This window comes from Rhipicephalus microplus, chromosome 2 (assembly GCF_043290135.1).
Source record: "Rhipicephalus microplus isolate Deutch F79 chromosome 2, USDA_Rmic, whole genome shotgun sequence".
Lineage (NCBI taxonomy): Eukaryota > Metazoa > Arthropoda > Arachnida > Ixodida > Ixodidae > Rhipicephalus > Rhipicephalus microplus.
In genome coordinates this window covers 266,960,246-266,981,399 of record NC_134701.1, presented here as the reverse complement: position 1 = coordinate 266,981,399, position 21,154 = coordinate 266,960,246, and the positions used below count along the sequence as shown (strand labels likewise).

Sequence of the window (21,154 nt, the reverse complement as noted above, 5' to 3'; positions counted from 1 at the left end):
CGGGTCAGCAGCCGAGTACCTTAGCCACTAGACCACCGCGGCGGGGCTCTTACAAGTAAACTCCAAACTCTTGAAATTTTACTGCGTCACAATTATGACCAGTGCCACGCACTACTCGTCAATGTTGAAAATAGACAGCTACAACGCAAAATAAAGTTTATTCATACCATACGTACGCCGTAACTACGGCTAGTCGTTTACCTAAGCTACGACTTGAAACTCGTGAGGATCAGTAGCCTTTTTTTCCTCTGAACCTCTGTCTGTTGTCAAGCTGGAACGAAGAAGAAAATAAAAACAAAAGCATAGTTAAGTCGCAAGGTTTCTCACTGTGATTTATACTGCTTAAAGAAAAAAAAAGCGAAGCTCACCATTGAACGCTTGCATTCGAAGAAGAGTTGTTTCAAATTGTGACACTCCACTGGAATGGAGGGATGGTCGGCGCGCAAGCATTCTTTCGGCGTCAGTCTTTCCTGTCGAAATGAAATAAAGAAACAGCAATACACTACGAGACTCGAAAGACAGGTCTTCCACCAAATACGAAAACTGGAGAAATCTACGACCAAGCATAAACCAACGTGAACTTACCTTTCGGACACAGTCTGTGGCTAGTAAGCAGCGCTTCAGATCATCCCTGACTCCTTCGCAAGCTTTGTGCGGTGCTAATGCACTGTCTTCCTCCGTATATATTGGCATTTTCTTTGCATTCGTGCCTTAGTTCGTTACATCCACTACCCGGGAATACACTTGTCGCGTCGACTGTTAACCACAGAGTTTCTCACGAGAAACACTAGGCTGCTAACATCCAAACATCCTCCGTGCGTGCTCAATGTGCGCTCCGTGCGTCCAAAACATGATCCAAAACTTGCAGGCGGCTACAGTGTACTAGAATAGAGGTAGTACACTGTAAGGCGGCTCATGATGCGGCTGTGGCTCTGTATGGCTGATAATGGCTTTGTGGCGGTTTTCAATCCGACTATCGATCCGAAGCCAGTTTTCTCTGTCGTCTTGTGGCTCTTGTCCATGGAGGAAAGAAACATGTGGTCCCTTCGCGACGTTGGTCCGAGTGCCTTATGTTTAGGTGTTCTGCGAAGAACATCGGTGTCAAATTTGTAACGTGCACAGAGTGGCAGACTCGGTAGTATTCCTAAGGCTTAGTAGCAAGGCTTGCAATGGCTAGTAATAAGGGAAAGCAACCTTCTACGAGCAATGAAACCATCTTCGTGTGTTGCTTCGATGGCTGTTCTGCAACTTTTCCGAACGGGAAGAAACTCAAATGGCACATGCGCGTGCACGATGGAGAAGTGAGTTCACGTTGTGTTTAGTGTTTGTGCAAGCTTGCCTTATAATTGTTTCCCTGAGTGTCAAATGTCGCCTTCCTGAATAGCACACGCGATATGTCTTTACATTACATGACTTCATCAGAACAGGTTACTGTGAATTGATATATGTGCGATCATTTGACACACACAAAACGTTTGCAGCCTGCAATTAAAGCAGTCGTGCCACCTGTTAAAAAGATACAAAGAAATCCGGCAAGATACAGATAGCTTGTTTTTGCGTGATCTTAGTAAGCAGTTGAATGTTTCAGAGTGAACCCACGCACAAATTTCTTGCTTTAATTTCAGTAGTTATATGAAAAGTTGTAATCTTTTATTTTTAACGCAAAATATGAACCCTTTGGTTACGTGCAAGGTCAGACGATGTAAAAAAAAAAAGGTTTCGCTTTGTGTTTAGGTGTGTTTGTGATGGCTAAGCTAGTCTAGTGTGTATGAACACTAACATATGGGGCTTGAATGTTCATCTGTGAGAAGTATAACTGTCATAAGTCTGTTACATTATTTGGCTTAAAAGAACTTGTTAACTTCGTCTGAAGCTGGCACAAACCCAATGAAGGGGGGATTTGTCGCGTAGAAAGTGAAATTTTCTGACACTTTCTGCATTGCTTCATTCATACGAATGCTATCTGATTAATTATGATTTGAAGTACCAATTGCCAGTTTGAAAATATGTACTGCACACACAATTTAGCTAGAGAATCGTTTAGTCGCAGTGATATATTCCTGAACAGCGAATAAAACATCCCTGTGGTTTTTTTTTTCCTTCTTCTTTTGGCTGTATCATTTAGCGGCCTTTTGAGTGCACATACACCGGCTGCAACAAGAAGTACACAAGGCAGTTTCACCTGACACGACACATCAAGAAATCACATGAAAGCATCAAGGACCAAGTAAAATCGTTCAAGTGAGTGTACAATCCACATCTTCCTGTTTAAAAAAAAAGAGTCGTAATAATTAGTATTTTCTGCACAGATGTGTACATGACAACTGCGACAAGTTGTTCACATGTGAAAACGCATTGTACAAGCACATGAAGTATTCCCACGAGAAGCGGAAGTTTCAGGCAAGTATTCTAGAGAAAACTTTTAGTCGCTATTTCATCACACCTTGCGTGATCTGTTTGGATGCTACTGCGAAATCTCTCGTAATCCTCTCTCTTTCTTCCCATTCTTCTTTTCTATTAGTGTGAACACTGTCCAAAGGCATTCATTAAACATCAGCACCTCAGAGTGCACAGCTTTGAACACACCAAGGTGTTGCCCTATCCGTGAGTATCAAATCTCTTTTTGCCGCCATACAACTTTTCCTTCAAGCATGCTTTAGGGACTCGAATTTGTCTGGAGAGCTGATTATTAATGTAAGAGTCATCATCATCATCAGCTTGACTACGTCTGCTGCAGGGCCCAGGCCTCTCCCACGATCCGCCAATCAACCTGTTCTCGTGCTTTTGCTGCTTCGTTATACCTGCAAACTTTTTATTCTCATCGGCCCACCTAACTTTCTGTCTCCCCATCCTGTGTTTGCCATCTCTGGGAATCCACTCAGTGGCTCCTAATAACCAACAGTTATCCTGCCTATGTGATACTCTGTGCCCAGTCCATGTCCATTTCTTCTTGATTTCAACTATGATGATATCCTTAACCACGGTTTGTTCCCTGACCCACTCTGCTCTCTTCTTGTCTCTTAAGGCTAGACCTATCGTCTTCCTTTCCATCGCTCGCTGCGTCGTCCTCAATTTAAGCTGAACCCTTTTTTTAGTCCTCCAGGTTTCTACTCGTAGGTAAGTACCGGCAAAATGCAGCTTTTATATACCTTCCTCTTGAGGGTTGTGGCAGGTTACCATTCATGATTTGAGAAAGCTTGCAGAATGTGATCCACCCCATCTTTATTCTAGTTATTTCACTCTTATGGTTCGGCTCCACACTTACTACCTGTCCCAAGTAGACATATTCCTTTATAACTTCCAGTGTCTCTCTGGCTATCGCAAAGTGCTGTTTTCTGCGGAAACTGTTGCACATTACTTTAGCTTTGTGCACATTAATTTTCAGACCTGCTTTTCTGCTTTCTGTGTCCAGTTCAGTAATCATGAGCTGTAATTCTTCCCCTGAGTTATTCATCAAAGCAATATCATCAACGAATCGCAAGTCACTAAGATACTCTCCAATAATTCTTATCCCCAACTCTTCCCAATCTAGGGCCCTGAAAACCTACTGTAAACACGCGGTGAATAGAATTAGAGAGATCGTGTCTCCCTGCCTTACACCCTTCTTTATTGGGAGTCTGTCGCTTTCTTTATGGAGAACTATGGTGGCTGTGGATCCACTGTAGACTTCTTCCAGTACGTTTATGTAGGGTTCTGCGATGCCCTGATTCCGTAGTGCTTGCATTACTGCTGATGTCTCGACTGAATCAAACGTACAGGGGCTGGTTGTAGTCTATGTATAGGGGCTGGTTGTATTCCGTGAATTTATTACCTGATTGATAGCATGAATATGGTCAATTGTGGAGTATAGCCTGAATGAAATACTGCTTGGTCCTTTGGTTAATTGAACTCTAATGTCGCTTTAATTCTATTAGCTATTCTTTTTGTACATAGTTTATAGAGAACGGACAGTAAGCTTTTAGTCCTGTAATTTTTCAAGTCCTTGACGTCTCTTTTCTTATGGATTAAGATGATGCTGGCGTTCTTACAAGATTCTGGTACCCTTCGTGTCAAGAGACACTTCGTGTATAAGGTGGCCACTTTTTATTATTTTTTATTTCTTTCTCGCTCTAGTCTCCTTTTACTTCTATTAGCTATTACTTTTGTAAATAGCAGCCACAGCTCATAAGTTGTTAGGAACATTATCTCTCGGCTGAAATAAAAGTATTGTTACCTGACGTGTAATATGGTGATTTATATTTCCAGATGCCCAGAACCAGGATGTGACAAGGCTTTCTTGCTGCCAAGCAAGCTCAGAGCACACCAGAACACACATAAAGGTGACTAGCGAGCTGTGCAACTCGTCACCGCGCTGAACGCCTCTATTACACTTTGAAACATCACAGTTTTTTGTTGTTGTTGTTGTTCAATGCTGATTCCATGCTCATTTGTTGAAGCTTGCTTAGTTGCTGAAGCATTCAATTCACTAAACTTTTAAGCAGATGTGTTATTATTCTGCATATTTGTACAGGGTAACAAAAATGCAACACACGAGCTTCATTATATTCTAGCATATTGCAGCAAAGCACTCAAGTGGCATTTTAATATAAGAAAACCGCTTTTTTTCATGTTCTTAAAAGCTATAAGAGGTCGTATATAAATATAAAGGGACTGTGTATATATAAAGAAACCTGTGTAATATTCTTCTCCTGGTACTATAAATAAATGAAGAAAAAGACTCAGTATTCAGGAAACCTTCAAGGCGACCTTTTGGTTAAGATCAAGAAAGGTCCTGCTAAATTATGAAGCAGACATATTGCATGCAGCTCTAGCTTAGAATAATGTATTCATTAGTTGATGGCTTGAAGTCTTTTATGGATGTTTGGCATTTATTTTGCAACCTTCCCAGAAACATACGCTACTTGTGCACTTACATTGCCTTATAGCAGTCCACATTGCAGAACTAATCGATGTAACCCATCGTCTTTTATGAACTGAAACGCACGATCATGTCACCTGCTCTCTGCGATGGCTGCCTACAACGCTATGAACTGACAGCTAAAAAAAGCACGTCCGCTTTTTTGGGGGGAGAGCAAGGAGGCGTCATCTATGGGCAAACAGAATGAGTCATGCTGACAAACAAGTGCTGCCAGAATACGCTCCCTCCTCACTCATGCAATGGGCGACGCCTGCAGCACGTCTTCCCCGACTAATAGGTCGAGTGTGGTGTGCAAGCATGGTCGAAATGTTCTGTCATACACCTTCAAAAAAGTACGCCACAAACTAATCTTTACCTGAGTGCATCGCTCTTGCCTGTACACTCAAACCTCAATTTAATAAACATGAATTTAACGAAATATTAGTTATACTGAAGTAAATGAAAAATAGTCTTGCATTAGATACAGTGTTCGGAATGACCTTTATGACGAATTTTCAGAGATAACAAACTTATTTTGTTGTAAGATGCAACACTCTTACAATGAGGTATGGGTGAATAACTCAAATTCAGTTGAAACCCAACTGGCATAAGCCAAAAAATGGAGCTTCTATAGGCAGAGCGTCTCTGCATACAAAGGCTGTTCCAAATCTAGATAGCATGGTAGACAGTTTACGCTGACAGCTTAGAAGACAGGATCGAAGCCCTGTTGTCTCAAAAAACGGAACGCGTCTACGCGACAAAATGCCACTGCACATCGAGAGGAGCAAGCAAAGATAAACAAACATAACTGTTTTTTTAGTTTACTTCATGTTCAAATCCAATAAAACTTGAACATTACTGACATTCAATGCCTGAAAAATCATCTGCTTGTGTGCAGACGATAATTCTAGGAAGATTCGAGCTATTTGAGCAATTCACTGAGCCACCATCGTGTTTGGACAGCTAAGTATCCTGCATCATTTTTGTCTACGATGCCTTCTTATCAAAGCTGTCGATTTTGCCAGCTATGTGAGAATTGGAATGGGACTCAAGATGGCCACCGTCCACTTAGCTGTCTATTCAGCGGTCTATAATGAGTATTGGAACACACCCAAAGACGAAATAAGTTTAGATGAAAATATTAGAGCTTGTCAGATTGCCACCATGATGCTAACATGGGAACTCTTGAGGTACATTTATTGCCACCAGGTGGGAAAATAGTCGTTTCTGCAGGAAGCCAATAGATTATTGCTGGTAAGAGAAAGACCGCTCATTCCATCAATATTGCTGCTTTACCACTAGGTACCGCGAGCGACAATATGTTGGAAGTTATTATATGTCCACTGTACCCCTTTGAGATGTGCAGGTGACTTGCAACAAATTCATGAAATTTATATCATTTTGATGCTAGGGGTTCAGAATGATAAATTTAAAGCTTGTGGAAATTATATAATAAACTGTAGTGTATTTTAGAGCAATTATTATAATTACAATGTCAGCAGTTATCTAATTATTGTACAGTCAGTCATTCTATATATCTTCATAAACTTAATCAAACAAACCTCTAAATTACATGTGATAGTTGTCCGCTGGCAGCGAGCGTTCTTAAAAAGGTATATAAAGAAGATTAAAACAAAAAATTTCTGCCAAAACACAGTGAGTGCTACATCTCATCAAGTACTGTACCGCTTTCACCAAAGCATATGCATGTAGCCAAATACTTCACCAGAAGTGATATAAATGAACTTAGGCAACAAGAGTAATTTTTTTATCATTAACTCACTGTTTGTGGTCTCTTCCTCATCATGGCGCATAAATGTTACAAGTAAGTTGCGTTTCTAAAGTGAGCCTGCTGTATCGCAAACAGTTACCCTTTAAAAAGTCCAGTGCTAAGCAAGCACTTTTACTGCATTTTAAATAACTATGATAAGCTAACTGAATACTTCTGAAAATTCAAATCTTATTTTAGGTTACCCATGTGATGTGGAAGGCTGTGAAGCTGTGTTCACCAAGTGGACTCTTCTACAGAAACACAGAAAAACGGATCACCAGAAGCGTAAGCTTTTCGGAATGTGTGCTCCAAAACCTTGCCCATATTGTGATGTTTTCGTGTGGTACATAACGAGGAGATCAACATGCTTGTTGATAGCCACAAAGATGTGAAAGATTGCAACGCTTTTTTTTTTGTAGTTTGTAATGTCGATACTGCTCAACTTGGGGGATGTATAGCCAAATTAAATTCTTTGCTATGCCATTTTCTGGTCATAATCTTGAGCGATGGACAGTGCATATTTGACGCAGAGCACAGAAAGAACACTGATGCACTGGACAAGCGCTTGTTCTGTGGGTCCGTTTCCTTTCTCTATTCCGAGTCATATTCGCACTATCTGGTATATAAGACTGGGAGGATGTGTTCAGGCTGTAACAACTGAAATCGTGAGTGTGGACACGGATTGGTGGTTCTCACAAGAAAAGCAAATTCAGAGAGCATATATGACTGTGCCAGAGCACATGGTATGAGGAAGGCAGGCAGAACAAGAAAACTGCATAAAGATTGATTTTTCTGTAATATTGATCCTGTTCTGTTACTTCAGGAAGCTTTACCAGGAGATTACAATGAAAATATCCAGGCATGGTGAAAGGGCTCCTTAATTAGGAAAGTCCAGAGAGTTCTTAATGTTTTGCGAGTCTGCTGAAAGTAATACAAAACATTTTATCGAGGCCTTCACAAATCTTTGTTTTGTGTGGAATCACACTTACAGAAAGCATTAGAAGGAATGAATTGCATCAACGTAAAACTAAGCAATGCTCATGCTTTCTTTTCCATTGTCTTCAATTAGTGACACCTTTATTTTGTTCTTCCTTTGTTTGCAACAACTTTGGCTTAATATTGGCTTGTACACTTATATCACAGCTGATATGACCTTTCATATCCAGATTTGAAGTGACATGAAAAAATTGTCTCGAGCAGTTGCAAGTACCAGTTGTTATACTTAATGTTTAGTGTGATGTTTCATTTTGTGAGCGCTGTGCAGTTTCACTTCTGTTTGTGAGAGCCAGGGTGCAAAGTCACAATTGCAGACACTGTGGTACTATGTCAAGCTTTGGGAAGTAAGATTATTTTTTTCCTACTTCATCATTGTGGGAGAGGCTCGGTGGTTGGCCATGACTGGCTAGTTGTTAATGTTTTTGATGACATGTTCATTATCATGAGTTGTATTACTGAGCTGCCACTTTTATTGAGTGAGACACTCTTGTTGTGCACACTCATTGCAAAGTTTGGAGACTGATGGTGATGCAAAAAATACAAAAATATGTTGACATGTATTCAAGATGCAAGTAATTCAAGTCAAATTCAATCAAAGCTGTGCTACAACCTATATGTACTGTTGGCCACAGAGGTTAATGGGATCTTCCGCATGTAGTTGAATTTACCACGCATATTAGATGCACCACCCAACTTTGCTTCAATATTTGGGGAAATACTAAGTGTGTTCATTATGAGAGTACATACAGTACATATAACTTTATTTGTGGGCATAGGAAGCTAATCTGTACCTTTGTGCATGCAGACTTTCCGTGTCCTACTTGTGACCGGGTGTTTTTCACCAAGTGGAACCTGGTCACTCACATGGAAACACACAGCACCGACCGCGAGAGCTTCTGTTGCCCTCATGAGGGCTGCAGCCGTTTCTACTTCCAGGAGAAGAATCTCCGGCAACACATTTCAAGTGCCCACGAAAACAAGCGATTCTCCTGCAATGCTCCAGGTTGTACACGGAGCTTTTTCACCAAGGTGACCCAGTTTTGATCATTTCTGGCGCATGGATACTTCTTGAACATGGTCGTTCGTCTTTATCTAGCTTCATGGCTATGACTTTATTGTGCTGGAGCGCAAGTTCAGTGACAGCATTTATGTGACAATCGGTCAAGTGAAGGCTCATGCACAAGGTCAACGTCAACTAAGGAACACCTCATTAGTAGTGTAAAGGGTAGAGAAGTTGATGGCAGGAACGGCGGGCTCTCTTTAGGGTAGCTGGCACCCCGCCGTCGTCCGCATTGCCGATCTTCGCCAGTGAGGAGACGCGTTAAGAGAGGTAGAACAAAAGATTTATTTATATTATTGAAGAAGGAAAGGAACTGTACAGGGATCCAGAAGATCCCGCAATATGTACAACAGAGGTTCAGCTCATGATTTCGTACAAGATTCCGCTCAAAATTCAGTTCACATGATTCAGCTTCATTTACATAAATGCTTCGGCTTTTATAGCCCATCGTCACCGCTGTCTGAATGAGGCGCTGATCATTCTTGCCACACAGCAGGGGACGAAGTCTTAGTGGTCCACCCACCAGAAAGGGTGCAGATATTGCACCACTCGGCTGGGCGAAATGGTCCAATGGTAACAGGAACGCACCACACAAACAGGCACCTGGCCCACGCCTTGAAGCCACTGCAGGGCGAGGAGGTAGAGTCCGGAGAGGGAAAGTTGCGCTCCTCCGGGAAAATGGCCGCTAACTCGACGGTCAACAACGGTCCACGCTACTTTCAGCTTCAGGCAGTCCCAACGCTCGAGTGCGGTGAACGGCTTCTTCGACGCGTTCCCACGCTTCCGGGCTATCGATCCGCTGAGATGGCCTTGCGTAGATGACAAAAGCAGAGTCTTAAGGAGGCCCGCCACAGTGGCACCGTTCCCCCACAGTACCAGCCTGTTCATTAAAAGGCTTGCCTCGCGAAGCTTTCATTGAGACTCAACTGCTTCCCGGAATGTCTACCGGACAGCGTCTTGCAGAATGGGCGCCGATGGGGTTGAAAGCCTTCCCGGTATACCGGCTTATGCACAATGGCGTCTACCCAGACGAATTGCCGGGCCAAACATAACAGTAGGGAGAAAGATTTTAGACAAATTATTATTTTATTCCTTGCATTCCTATTGCCCCATTTTGATATACGGTCTACTCCCGTTACGACAGATCGTGATGTGGGAAAACAATGCCGCATTATCTGAAGTCCATAATATCCAAACTCTGTGAGAGGGTGCATCGTTGTATGACGATCATTTCGATTTCGCGCAGCAGTATGAGGCAGGCTAGTTCTGCTGATACATGCTAAATGTAATCGACAGCATGGTTACGACAGTCTTCTGTCAACAACAGCAGTTATTAACAATATTGCTGTGCAAGTTCTAATTAATGAGCAACTGCCATCACAGTCGGTGCAGGCCTTCGGACAGCATGAAATCTTAGCCCAATAATAAAAGGTTTCTAGCAGGCTTTTTCAGCCTCTTCCGTTGATTGGCTTGGAATAAATTATTTCTTATTTGAGAGGACAGGAGCAACAGTTATTTGAGAGGACGGGAGCCATTGCTTTCTTTCACGCAGCCTCTACTGCTCTCTGAACCATACAAAGTTGGTCTGAGAGTTCTGAATGTAACAGATCAAGACACCTCTTGCAATAATAGTCTAATTTGACTGGCGAACTGGTGCTGCTTTGAGCACCAGAACATCTTACAAAACTTTGGTCACAATGCCTAACATTACTCCAATGAGCAACCAGCATGTGGTGCAAAACGCCCGCCGCTGTAGTCTACTGGCTAAGGTGCTCAGCTGCTGACGCGCAATTCGCGGGATGGAATCCCGGCTGCGGCGGCTTCATTTTCGATGGAGATGAAAATGCTGTAGGCCCATGAGCTCAGATTTGGGTGCACGTTGAAGAACCCCAGGTGGTTGGAATTTTTGGAGCCCTCCACTACGGCGTCTCTCATAATCGTATGCTGATTTTGGGACGTTAAACCCCACATATCAATCAATCAATCAAATCTGTTGCAAAACAAACAATAACTTCTTGTTTACGCTTAGCTCAAAAATAAATTTGTGGTAAGAGGTTGCCAAGCACCCTTGAGATGTGATGAAATCACTTTGGGGTGCATTTCAGTCTGCTGCAACACTTGAACCACGTGTACCCGTGGCTTGACAATGGGCTCTTAGAGTGGCTCGGCTGAAGGCTTGGCTTGCCATAAGCCACCAATGCTGCCAGCTGAAATTTAAAATTCCCACGGCTTTAGCGTGCAGAGCGTTGCCTAGTTAAAAAATGTTTATTGTCAGCCTGTATCAACAGAGTAAGAGTATGCTTTATGCGCCCAATTTTTAAAAAAAATGTGCTGCTAATTTCATCCAATGACCCCTGCAGTTCATTGTGGTTGGTTAAAAATCAAACTTGGCTTTGTTCATCTATAAGACATACCACACTTAGGCTGAATAATGCTCCGTTTTACCTGAAAGTCTGTTGTACGCGTATCCATTATAATGAGTGTGGACTGGGTGGGCACATATTGGAGGTTAAGCAGGGCTTTTATAATGTTCTTATAGTGTTCTTATACGTAGTGACTATGAATAACTGCCTGTATGCAAAATGAGCACTTTTATGAAGACTATTTAACATCAGTTTGCCTTTGAGTGCAGTTTGAGACCATTATTTGTATTACCAAGCAACATTGACTCTTCAGAACTCTACTATTTGGTTCAATCTAGTACTCTGGTTCAACCAACTCCTGGACAACAACCATTAGCAGTGGTGACACGGTTTGTGCCGCCCATCGTACACCGCCATGCTGACATGGCCGAGTGGTTGTCATATGCAGGGCAGCGATGAGCCATCAGGGGAAAGAATAGTGGAGTGGAAAAGGACGAAAAATCTGATGTTCACGCAGTTTTTGTTTTGTTTGTAATTTACTGTAAGGGTTCACTGATGAAATAACTTGACCCTATGCGATTAGACGCGACCAATGCGAGGCATTTCTCCCTTTTGGTTTCTTATTCGTCTGGCTATCAGCTCCTGTGCTCAGTCATGCCAAAAAGAAATCCAGAGTGCATTGATTCAATAGTGGACACGTCACTGGCCATGCTACAGAATAAATGGAGAGGTTGTATCCTGCGAACCATGCGGGAAAAAGGCCTCCTGCATAGCTATATTAATGCAATAGCGTTGAAGTGCTCATTTTGCAGAAATCAGGGTTGTTGGTTGTGAGCTGAAAATCAGTGCTGTCCGTGTGTGAATAAAAATTCGAAACATATGCGAATTAAACAATTTTGAAATCTTCTGCGCTTGGCAAGCGTCACAAGTGCTCAATATGGCTTCGGAAAGAACACTATATGAAGTTTTCTTAGTGTGACAAGCCACATTAACAAACGTAATAGTGGGTGACAAGTTTAAGATCACATGTCAAAACATGTGAAATGCACAAGCGATTGGTTTCAAGGCCCACCAGTCACAAAGCATGCAGTCAAAATTAATTATTATCAACAACAGCATTAACAATGTGTGCATAGGTGCGCATATTGCTTTAAGGGCGTGTACTAGGTACCTCACCAACTTGCAAAAAAAAAAAATTATACTGTAGTGGGCACTCTGCAACTGTACTTGCAGTAAGCAGTCTAGGATTGTTTAAAAAGGCTTAGGTTACACACAGAGACATTCCTTTCCTGCTGGCATGACTTGTGTAACCTTCCAGAAGTGGTCTACCAAGAAGTGGTCCACCAAGAAGTGATAGAGCAGGGTTCAATTGTGCTATTGCATTCTATTCTTGAAGACGAGTTTCAAGCATTTCTTTTTTTTTTTATCACTGCTGGCACCTTTTTTCCATCATGAAAACATTTCTTGCTTTTCTGTCATATATACAAGTCGTGCACGTCCATGTTTCCAAATTATTTGTATTTATGTGAAAATTATTTGTGTCTGCATTTACGACATTGGAGGCCTAAGACGTGCCTTGCCTGCCTGTTTTCGGTAGCTAAAATGCTGTTTTGCCTGCCTATTTCTGGCACATAAAATGCACTTTTTTAATGCCTAGAAACCCAGTCTCTGCTCTTTAGTATTCAAGCTGTTACCACTAGAATGTTTATTCTACTGCATGAGAAGTGCCCGTTATATGACGTCTAGTCATAGTGCCAATAAGCACAATTTCAGATTGTTAGTTTGATTATTGTAAGCCTCACAGGGGTCTTCAATCTTAATGAGGTGTCCATCTTAGATTTTTATAACCCTGTACTTATTTCTATGCCGCGTGAGCAATACGAATAGTACATGTACATTTACTTTACTGTGGCATACGGGTAAACTTAAAGTTTTAAGTTTTCAGTAACACTTCATTAATGACCATTCTTTATTTCTGTTGATGTTGTGCAATATGGATAGGTGTCCCTATGAAGGCGCAACTTTACCAGAAAAATCATAAACAGTATTTCAATTTGAAAAAAATGAAAGCATGAATGGCATCTTTTGTAATGGTGAGATAGGTGTTTTCTTTTTCTTTATATATGTTTTTTGTCTGCGTAACTCTATTTCTCACCACCAGATAGCATTCCAATCCACTCTACAAGTATTAACACAAGTGAACAGGTACTCCTCGGCAATGGATGTAACTAATCCTGTGGTGAAGAGTTGTTGAGAAGGAAACTAAATCGATCTTTTTGTGCATTTCTGTGGAAGCTGAATCATGCTATTGTCTTAGCTCTTCAATTGATTGAACTTCAACTTTTCTCTTTACTTTTAGACTCATTATGCACTTGTTATTGCCTCTCACTTTTGTCTATGATTACCCTATGCAATCGCTCATTTTGTTTTTATTCATGTTTACAGCAATCACTGAAGAAACACGAAGCAACCCATGACCCAAACAAACCTCTACCTCAAAAGGTATCTATGTTCCCCAGTATTTCGAGCGCACAAGGTGTGATTATAGGGTGGTGATAAAAGCAATCTGTATTACATCAGGCTAAACACTTGTGCAGGCAGTCGCCCAACAACACTGTATGGTGTCCACATTAGAATTTACTCAAAAAATGTTTGGTGCAACATCACAATAAATCATTACTCATTTTACAACTAATATGCCACAACTAGATTTACATGGTCCTGCAACCTCACATATGCAATACACACATACACAGCGAAAGAACTCGCATTATAAATGCACTCCCCATTATTGTTCTTCAAAATTTCCTTTTTCTTCCCTTTGTAATGTGTAACCATGTTCCCAGCTATGGTTCTCTGCAGTGCTGCAAACGAATGGCTGTGCTACAGTTTCGCATGTCATTTGCTCCAATTGATGAGAGTATAATGATGAAAGTAGAAAGTGCGGCAAAATTGTCCTGCAGTGCCTCTTTCTCTCATACTTTGAAAATTTTATCTGAGTCTGCCACCAATAACTCCTCATGCACGTGTTCAGTTATCAAGGTGAACACCTTAGGTGCCTCATCAAATGCAAACGGCATCCCGCTGCATCGGGCAAAGCATGAATGATGCAAAAGATTGTCTTCGCGTGATGGCGCCACCATACGACACCATCTCACAGATTGCGAAAGGCTGTGGCATCACAAATTCTGGCTGATGTCACATTACGTAATGTCACGCGGTTCTGTCATAACATGACGTTGTATGATCATAGGCAATGAGAAATCATACTGGTGCTCAAAACTTCCGGAGGGCAGTGGGGTAGAATCAATACATGGACTGAAATGATAAACAAGATGCTTTTTTTCTTTGAGTCATCGTAGGTGAATCCACAAAGAACCCTGTGAGATTTTTTTTTTTCAGTGTGTGCCACTCATAACTGATGCATGCGCGCATAAATGCAGTAGCCAAAGAATTTCGAGGCATGACAAGTGGATTTTCATACTGATCTCTCTTTCTTATTGGGTACTAAAAACTAGCCTCGAAACCTTCTTGGAGAAGAAAAGAAAGGGATAAAGATGGCCACCCATTTGTAGCATGAAGCCTTTCCTTGTGGGTTCCGAATTCTGGCGGGTTTCTACTGAACTCATCTGCATTACTTGTGTCCATGTGCTTCGAGTCCTCGATGAATTCGCCCTCGTGCTGCCAATTGCTAGCTTCCTGATTAGTTCAGTTGGTAGAGTAACTGTCCGTAAAGGCGTTCGTCCCGAGTTCGAACCCCATACCAAGACATTTTTTTCGGCATGCCCCGTAGTTATATGTTTGTTTTGGGGTGTTTAGGGCCACAAGTTACTTTTTATTGCTCTCTCAATTGCAGAAACCCAAAAAGGCCACAAGAAAATGTCGCCCAAGAAATTTTTTCACCAAGAGCGCAGCCGCTGTCTTGTCGGGGCACACACCACCTCCTGAAACCGAGAAGAAACTTCTGTCCCTATGCATCGCATCAGCTGAGGAGGTGGAGTTCACTCAAAGGCAAGAAAAGGGGGAGTGCACATCACAATCTGGAGATTCAGTACTCAGCCACAGAGTACCCTTAAGGACGTGTCAGGAGCAGTCTTTCAGCATGGGCAATGACGCCGATGATGTGTCACTTCCAGAGGATTTCACTCGGCATGCATACGAGCCTCTTGCTGACACTCTGGTGTCAGGTCTAGGGCAACCATCTGCACAAAATGACTTATCAGAAGTGATGCATGCAGTGACGGATGATCTTGAACAACACAAGTCACAATTGTCCAGCTCAGAATTGTGCCAGCACATCGAAGAATTGCAGTCGGCGACCGAGACGTGCCTTTCTTCGATGGACTCAGCTCTTGGAAGTCTTGTCAATTGTGGAACAAGTTCTGCATACAGTGAAAGCAAAAGTGAATTCCAACATGGTCTTGAGGGCAGTTTTACAGTGTCTTCGGTAAAAGCTCAGCGGGTAAGCGTGTGAGCATGTCAAAGGTGCTTGGAACTGACGCATTTTTTAAAAATGACATCTCTATGTATGAAATCAGATTAAAACATTTGTTCAAATTCTCTTCACTATAGTGCAATAATTTTTTTAGTATTTACGGTCATTTAACTACATGCTGCCTTAACAGTATTGTTGCTCAACACTATATACTATTGTGTGCACTGCTTTTTACGCAGAATTATGTTCTACACCAGTTCCATATATTTCATCGCCGCCCCTTGACTGGGCAGGTGGGTGTTGTTTGGAATTATGTTATACGAAGTATCCCATTGTGCACAGAAGCTTTATGGGGAGCATATGGTGAATATTCAAGCCCCTTTAAAACTAGGGCCTTCGCCCCTATTTTTTAAGAAAACAGCTAACATTTAAACACAATTCAGTTTTTTTTTTTTTCGTGACTTGGCTGTTGATTGCATGTTTATAAATTAATGTTGACCCTGCCGTGACTTCATAATATGACGGTTACGAGTAGGCTTGTGTGAATAGCGAAGTTTAGGTTTAAATGGAATAGTGATTTTGGTCGAATAATTTCCAATTGAATATGAACGGTATGTATGACATAATAGAATGGGAATATTTATCATGACCTAACAAACCTGCACAATATTTTTTTTTAAATAGGTGCTCTACGCGACTGTCATTTTTTTTTTCATTCAAAGGAAGTCGAAACAACCTTGAGTAGTAGCGAGATTTGAGTTTCGGTAGAATGCGACTGATAACCTGTAAAATACGTAACATTTTAAAATTTATTATACTTAGAACATATACTTAGAACTCGCAGCTCGTTTGGAGAGAACATCTTGGTGGGATCTTTTACCTAGCCAGGCCTGGAGTGCTTGGACGGCTGGCTTGGCCCCAGATGGGTGCCTGCTTAGACCTCGACTTCGCAACCCAACCGGTCATTGCTTCCGCACCTTGATTCTTCAATATCCAGCCATGTCTGCCTATCTGATTCGGTCTCGCAACACCGCAAGCTTTAATTTCAGTGCGTTGTTTTCTTCGATGGTCTTGGTGGTGCACATTTCAAACACGATTATGCCACATCACATCACGCCGCATGGTCACTTTACTTATCACAGTATGTGAGTAATCAATACTTACTGTATAGAAGGTACATCTTGCATTAAAAATATCTTTTTTTGAGACCTGTGATGTTTCTAAATTTTACAAAAAAAGATCACATTTGTGAAAAACATCATTTTTTTTTTCACATTGGGATGCATTTTACACCACGTGATAGTTCTATTAAAAATCAGCTTAATACCTTGATCCAAAGTAGACAAATAGTTTTCATACGGCAAGTTTTATCACTAAAATTTTTGTTTGCGCCCACTGCGAATGACGACATTGGAATTTCTGCAGCATAGGCTTTTTAACTCTTTTACATTATTAGATGAGCTTGAGTGCCATACAATGCAGTTACTGGCCATCTGACTCATGACGTCAATCTGTTGGCACAGGCTTACATCGAGCAGCATTTGAGGAGGAAATGCTGCTATTTTTTAAATATGTATCGGACTGTAATATACTGTATCTGAGTATGACGTCTAAACATCCCTGTGCATACCATATTGCTTTTCAATTAACAAACTGTGGTTCCTGTATCTCCTTTGAGGGCAGGAAATAGGGAACTTGGTTTACACAAGAACATTGTTAAGGGAAACAGTCGACCCGTTGAAGGCAGGTCTTCCCTAAATGTCCAGTTACATGCCTTCTTCGATGACCTCCCATCATACGAACCATCATTTTCCGTTGTGATCTTGTGGGCATTGTGAAGTGGTCGCCTGACGCAAGCCCGCTTTCCTGTTATGTGCCTCTAGAGGGTAAATATTGCCAACACCATGTAGCTTTGCATGACCATCAATGAAAATTAAGCTTGTCTTTTTTACCGTAGCAACCCGATATTTTAACCCCTGAGCTGCAGTCACGTGATAGTTTCACGAGTGCCCAAGTTGCTGTTTAATAATGCCTGGCATGTGTTTCACGTACCTATCCCTCACATTCTTTTCTTGAAATACATAGCTCATGGACACACTGTTACATAGCATTGCTGTCGTGATCATCACATCATTTTTTTGTCAAAATGATGTGATACAAAATGTTGCCTTTAATATCCATCTCTCATATGTTACCTTATCCCAAATACAGTGGCTGTGTTTTGTGTGTCAACCTAATGTCCCAAATTAGCTCTTTGGCTAACAAGAGATGCTACAGGTGAAGGCTCCGGACCTGTTAAGGTTAACTGGCATTCTGTAATATATTCACAAATGTTTTTGCATACCAGTCCTCTTAGAAATAACCCACAATCTTAGTTTTAGCCACACTATTCCATCCACTGAAACAAAACAATGAGCAATCGATGTTCACTTACAGGCTTTTAATATAAAGAAAAGCAGAATTCTTTAAGGAAGTTGAAACCTGGTTTATTAGTGCAACATGCAGGACTAAACTGCAACCACATTAATGTAAGTAAGAGGGTTCATTTCCTTGCAGTAAACGCCACACCTTAGAATGTTTCGACCTTTTACTCTGCCTCTAATGTTGCAGTGTCGTTGCACAGTAATATATTACACTCGTGAAAAAAAAACAAAAAAACTTTAGAACGCACAGTCACTTTTCTTGTGCTTCTTTTTCAGATAAGTCGGGCTTTTGTGAGCTCTTCTTTTCTGAAGGAGGTATGATTACAAATTTGAGAACTCCATTGTTAATCCTCTTCTGTAGAAACCTTGCTTCCCCTGCCAGAAAGGTCTCAAACTTTGTGTAGATGGCTTCCTAAGAAAAAAAAATATATAAGTGAGTGTAGTCGAACATATTTCTCACTTTTTACACAATGACAATGAGGGTTACTGAGGAAAATAAGGTGGGCTTTCACTTGCAGTTTTCTGTAAGTGTTACGTATTGACTATGACACTGTGTTGGATACAGTAACATTTCCTGCTTGTAGGTGAAACCTTGTTAGCCTCAGTATTTACCACAGAAGTAACTTAAATAATTAAACTATAGAAATCGGGTGTTTAAAACTCTTTTGTATTTAAAAGGAAAATTTAAAGTACTTGAAAGAACGAAATTTATTTGGCAATTTTCTCATGTAAAGCAAGACATAAAAAAGTCTTAAATGTTTTATTTTGCTATGAGTGTGATACCCTAAACAGCATCTATCAGAGGATCGAAAAGGGTAAAGAAGAGAGAGGTATTATATGTCACTCTAATTTTTATAATATGTACACACAGAAAGATGAACAATAAACAAATATGCAGAGAAATGAATACTAGTGAATACACCACCAAAATCGGTAAAGCTATGTAAAGACAGTGTTGGAAATCTTCAGACTAGACGGACGTAAAAGAATTCAAATTGTGTCTGGAAACATTGAAACTAGAAAACGTTGATTTTCAACCTTGGTGACATATGAACAAACACAATTACACGGTGAAAGGTGTGTTTGTTTCCGAATTTGCAACAATGCTGCGTTTTTCGAGAACTAGATATACAGTTAAAGCCCTGTACAAGAGATGTGCTCCGGGCAGCAATTCTTGTCTTTTACATGAAATGTCTCTTATAAGCAGAGTACCTTGTATGCATTTTCTTAACCCTTATTTTGCTGTGTCTCGTATAAAGGGGTTTGACTGTATAGCTGAACTTGAAAATATCTTCATCCGATAATTATTACTATCATATACTTGTCACACACCAATATCGATGCATATTACAGATGAAATGTCATTGTTAGACACTAGACAAGTAAAATATTAATATAAGGATTGATAAAATAAAGTTCATGATTGGTACCTTTGCAACGTCAATCCATTAAATTATGTTATAATAAAACTTGTGGCTTATAAAAAACCAAGGAGGCACATGTAATGAGCTTACTACTCAATATGAATTATTTTTTACAAACTTCAGTATCTACACTATAAAGATACAGTTCCTGAAGAATAGGAATGTCTGACCTGATCATGACTGAAACCTTTGGTTTCAAGCATGAAATGCTCAATGCTGAGAGTCTCCAGCTTCTCAACCCAACTTACCAACTGTTTCGTTGAATCTGGATTCCCAGTTATGCCAACGCGTATTTCACAGTTTTTCTCCAGCCACTTCGCTATGCTCTTGAGCTTAGTGTTCAGGTCATTTTCAGTGATTTTGCTGGTTGCAATCACGTTCTTAACAGTCCGCTGCTTCGCTGCGCCTGTAGCACTGTTTCTTGCAGTGGCCTTTGCTAGCTTTTCTTCATATTCAATCATTTGTTGTGACGTCATGACCTTGTATATTTTCCTCTTCTTGGCCTCGGCATGTTTGTCATCCTCGAGTTTGACCAAGCTGCGAGTGGTTATGGACAAGAAAAAAAAGATTGTTGATGGACTCTCTGGAGATACCAAAGTGCAGTAAGCAGAGCATAGTGGAGCACAGTTTTATACAAAAGCTTTTAAGCCATTAGGCCACGGGGCCTCATGCAATTGTTTGACTGTTGTCCATAAATTTCGGTAGCGACTAGGAGGCATCCACCCTCTATTTTCAGGCTTTCGGCAACAAAGTTCATAGGTTGCAGACACACTTGGGGCAGCTTCCATCGCACTTTATTTCAAGCATACAGACTGGTAACATGCTGTACTATGAAAATTTTGTCACTTTCACAAGCAGTTACACTCCTGTTGCATTCTGCTGAGCTCATAAATTCTGGCCTTTGAGAAGGAAAGACAAAAAGAAAAAAAAAAGGGGGGGAAGGAGTCATCGTAGTGTACGTAATAACTCTTCGACTTACGAGTCAGACTAAGAATAAACTGCTGGTAAACCATCTCTGTGGTGCATAGTCTTATTTTGTTGTTTATTTTATGATGCCGCAAATAATACCGATTTTATCCGGTGCACTTTCGATGAAGTCCGAATTCCTCGACTGTGATTGGCTCTCTTACGCATTCAGCTGACCGCGATCGAAAAACTCGACCCCGATCGTGCCCGACCAATGGCTGTCCAACCGTGATCGAAAGTACGCCATGTGACACCGGCATAAGCGAAGCAAAGTGTTTGCTCTAGTTTGACGGCTGTGCTTTGGCGGCACGGCGACATGAGAGCACGCGCCACGCGCTTAGTTACGGTGGCACTCACTGATAGTCGTGTTTCTTGGCAAACAAGATAGCTTCGTCCTTTGTTTTGGTCCCGAGAACCTTGTCATCGGTGTTTATCAGCAGGACGAATTCAACTTTCTGTTTTTCAGGCTTTCCAGAATCTTGGCAGTATCGGCGCACGAGCACACGGCTACTCGCAGTGACTCTCGTAAAATGCGATGCATTAGCTCTAGGTACTAATGTTGACTGCACAGCGTATACGCTTACTGTCCTCACGGGATGGGTGGTAAAAGAGTGCAGTCGTAGAGCTAAACATCGTCCTAAAAACATGATGAACTCAACGCATCACGTTGCACCCAGCTTAACAGCAGAACGTGAACACGCGATCGCCTCCGAGATCAACAATGATGATGATGATGATAGGTGGCTCCCTTTGAATCGGGTGGTCACAAATATTGTGACCTAGCCGGTAAAAAAGGGAAAAAAAAAACAGAAGGTGAAA

At 41.3% G+C, this 21,154-nt stretch overlaps 3 protein-coding genes across 4 annotated transcripts; 1 reads left to right on the top strand and 2 right to left on the bottom strand.

The window, feature by feature from the left end:
* Positions 1-139: 139 nt before the first annotated feature.
* Positions 140-927, bottom strand: LOC119169331 (cytochrome c oxidase assembly factor 5). Its single transcript, XM_037420440.2, has 3 exons — positions 586-927; positions 369-470; positions 140-271 (listed from the first exon to the last, which is right to left on the bottom strand). The coding sequence occupies exons 1-3, from the start codon at positions 691-693 to the stop codon at positions 230-232; spliced, it is 252 nt and encodes an 83-aa protein (XP_037276337.1). The 5' UTR covers positions 694-927; the 3' UTR covers positions 140-229.
* Positions 928-1,030: 103 nt separating this feature from the next.
* LOC119170015 (uncharacterized) lies at positions 1,031-15,653 on the top strand. The gene is made up of 9 exons (XM_037421032.2): positions 1,031-1,301; positions 2,126-2,241; positions 2,310-2,400; positions 2,522-2,604; positions 4,246-4,319; positions 6,867-6,953; positions 8,470-8,693; positions 13,533-13,589; positions 14,944-15,653. The coding sequence occupies exons 1-9, from the start codon at positions 1,170-1,172 to the stop codon at positions 15,559-15,561; spliced, it is 1,482 nt and encodes a 493-aa protein (XP_037276929.1). The 5' UTR covers positions 1,031-1,169; the 3' UTR covers positions 15,562-15,653.
* mIF3 (mitochondrial translation initiation factor 3) lies at positions 15,331-21,053 on the bottom strand. 2 transcript variants are annotated; one of them, XM_075881189.1, is made up of 4 exons: positions 20,693-21,053; positions 19,618-19,906; positions 18,194-18,357; positions 15,331-15,469 (listed from the first exon to the last, which is right to left on the bottom strand). In XM_075881189.1, exons 1-3 carry the CDS (start codon positions 20,980-20,982, stop codon positions 18,196-18,198), a joined length of 741 nt encoding a protein of 246 aa, XP_075737304.1. In that variant the 5' UTR covers positions 20,983-21,053; the 3' UTR covers positions 15,331-15,469; positions 18,194-18,195. The 2 variants fall into 2 exon arrangements, with proteins under 2 accessions (XP_075737304.1, XP_037276931.2); XM_037421034.2 differs by lacking the exon at positions 15,331-15,469 and having other exon boundaries at positions 17,948-18,357.
* Between the last annotated feature and the right edge of the window lie 101 nt (positions 21,054-21,154).

What these genes read in the sequence shown, in the direction of transcription:
- LOC119169331 (XM_037420440.2), bottom strand. Translation starts at nt 693, where the DNA reads ATGCCAATATATACGGAGGAAGACAGTGCATTAGCACCGCACAAAGCT. An exon ending in CCACAGACTGTGTCCGAAAG is followed by an intron (nt 471 to 585) that starts GTAAGTTCACGT and finishes TCATTTCGACAG; the next exon opens with GAAAGACTGACGCCGAAAGA. An exon ending in TCGAATGCAAGCGTTCAATG is followed by an intron (nt 272 to 368) that starts GTGAGCTTCGCT and finishes TCTTCGTTCCAG; the next exon opens with CTTGACAACAGACAGAGGTT.
- mIF3 (XM_075881189.1), bottom strand. Translation starts at nt 20,982, where the DNA reads ATGTTTTTAGGACGATGTTTAGCTCTACGACTGCACTCTTTTACCACC. An exon ending in GCCAAGAAACACGACTATCA is followed by an intron (nt 19,907 to 20,692) that starts GTGAGTGCCACC and finishes AACCACTCGCAG; the next exon opens with CTTGGTCAAACTCGAGGATG. An exon ending in CAGATTCAACGAAACAGTTG is followed by an intron (nt 18,358 to 19,617) that starts GTAAGTTGGGTT and finishes TTTTTTTCTTAG; the next exon opens with GAAGCCATCTACACAAAGTT.
- LOC119170015 (XM_037421032.2), top strand. Translation starts at nt 1,170, where the DNA reads ATGGCTAGTAATAAGGGAAAGCAACCTTCTACGAGCAATGAAACCATC. An exon ending in TGCGCGTGCACGATGGAGAA is followed by an intron (nt 1,302 to 2,125) that starts GTGAGTTCACGT and finishes TGTATCATTTAG; the next exon opens with CGGCCTTTTGAGTGCACATA. An exon ending in ACGAGAAGCGGAAGTTTCAG is followed by an intron (nt 2,401 to 2,521) that starts GCAAGTATTCTA and finishes CTTTTCTATTAG; the next exon opens with TGTGAACACTGTCCAAAGGC.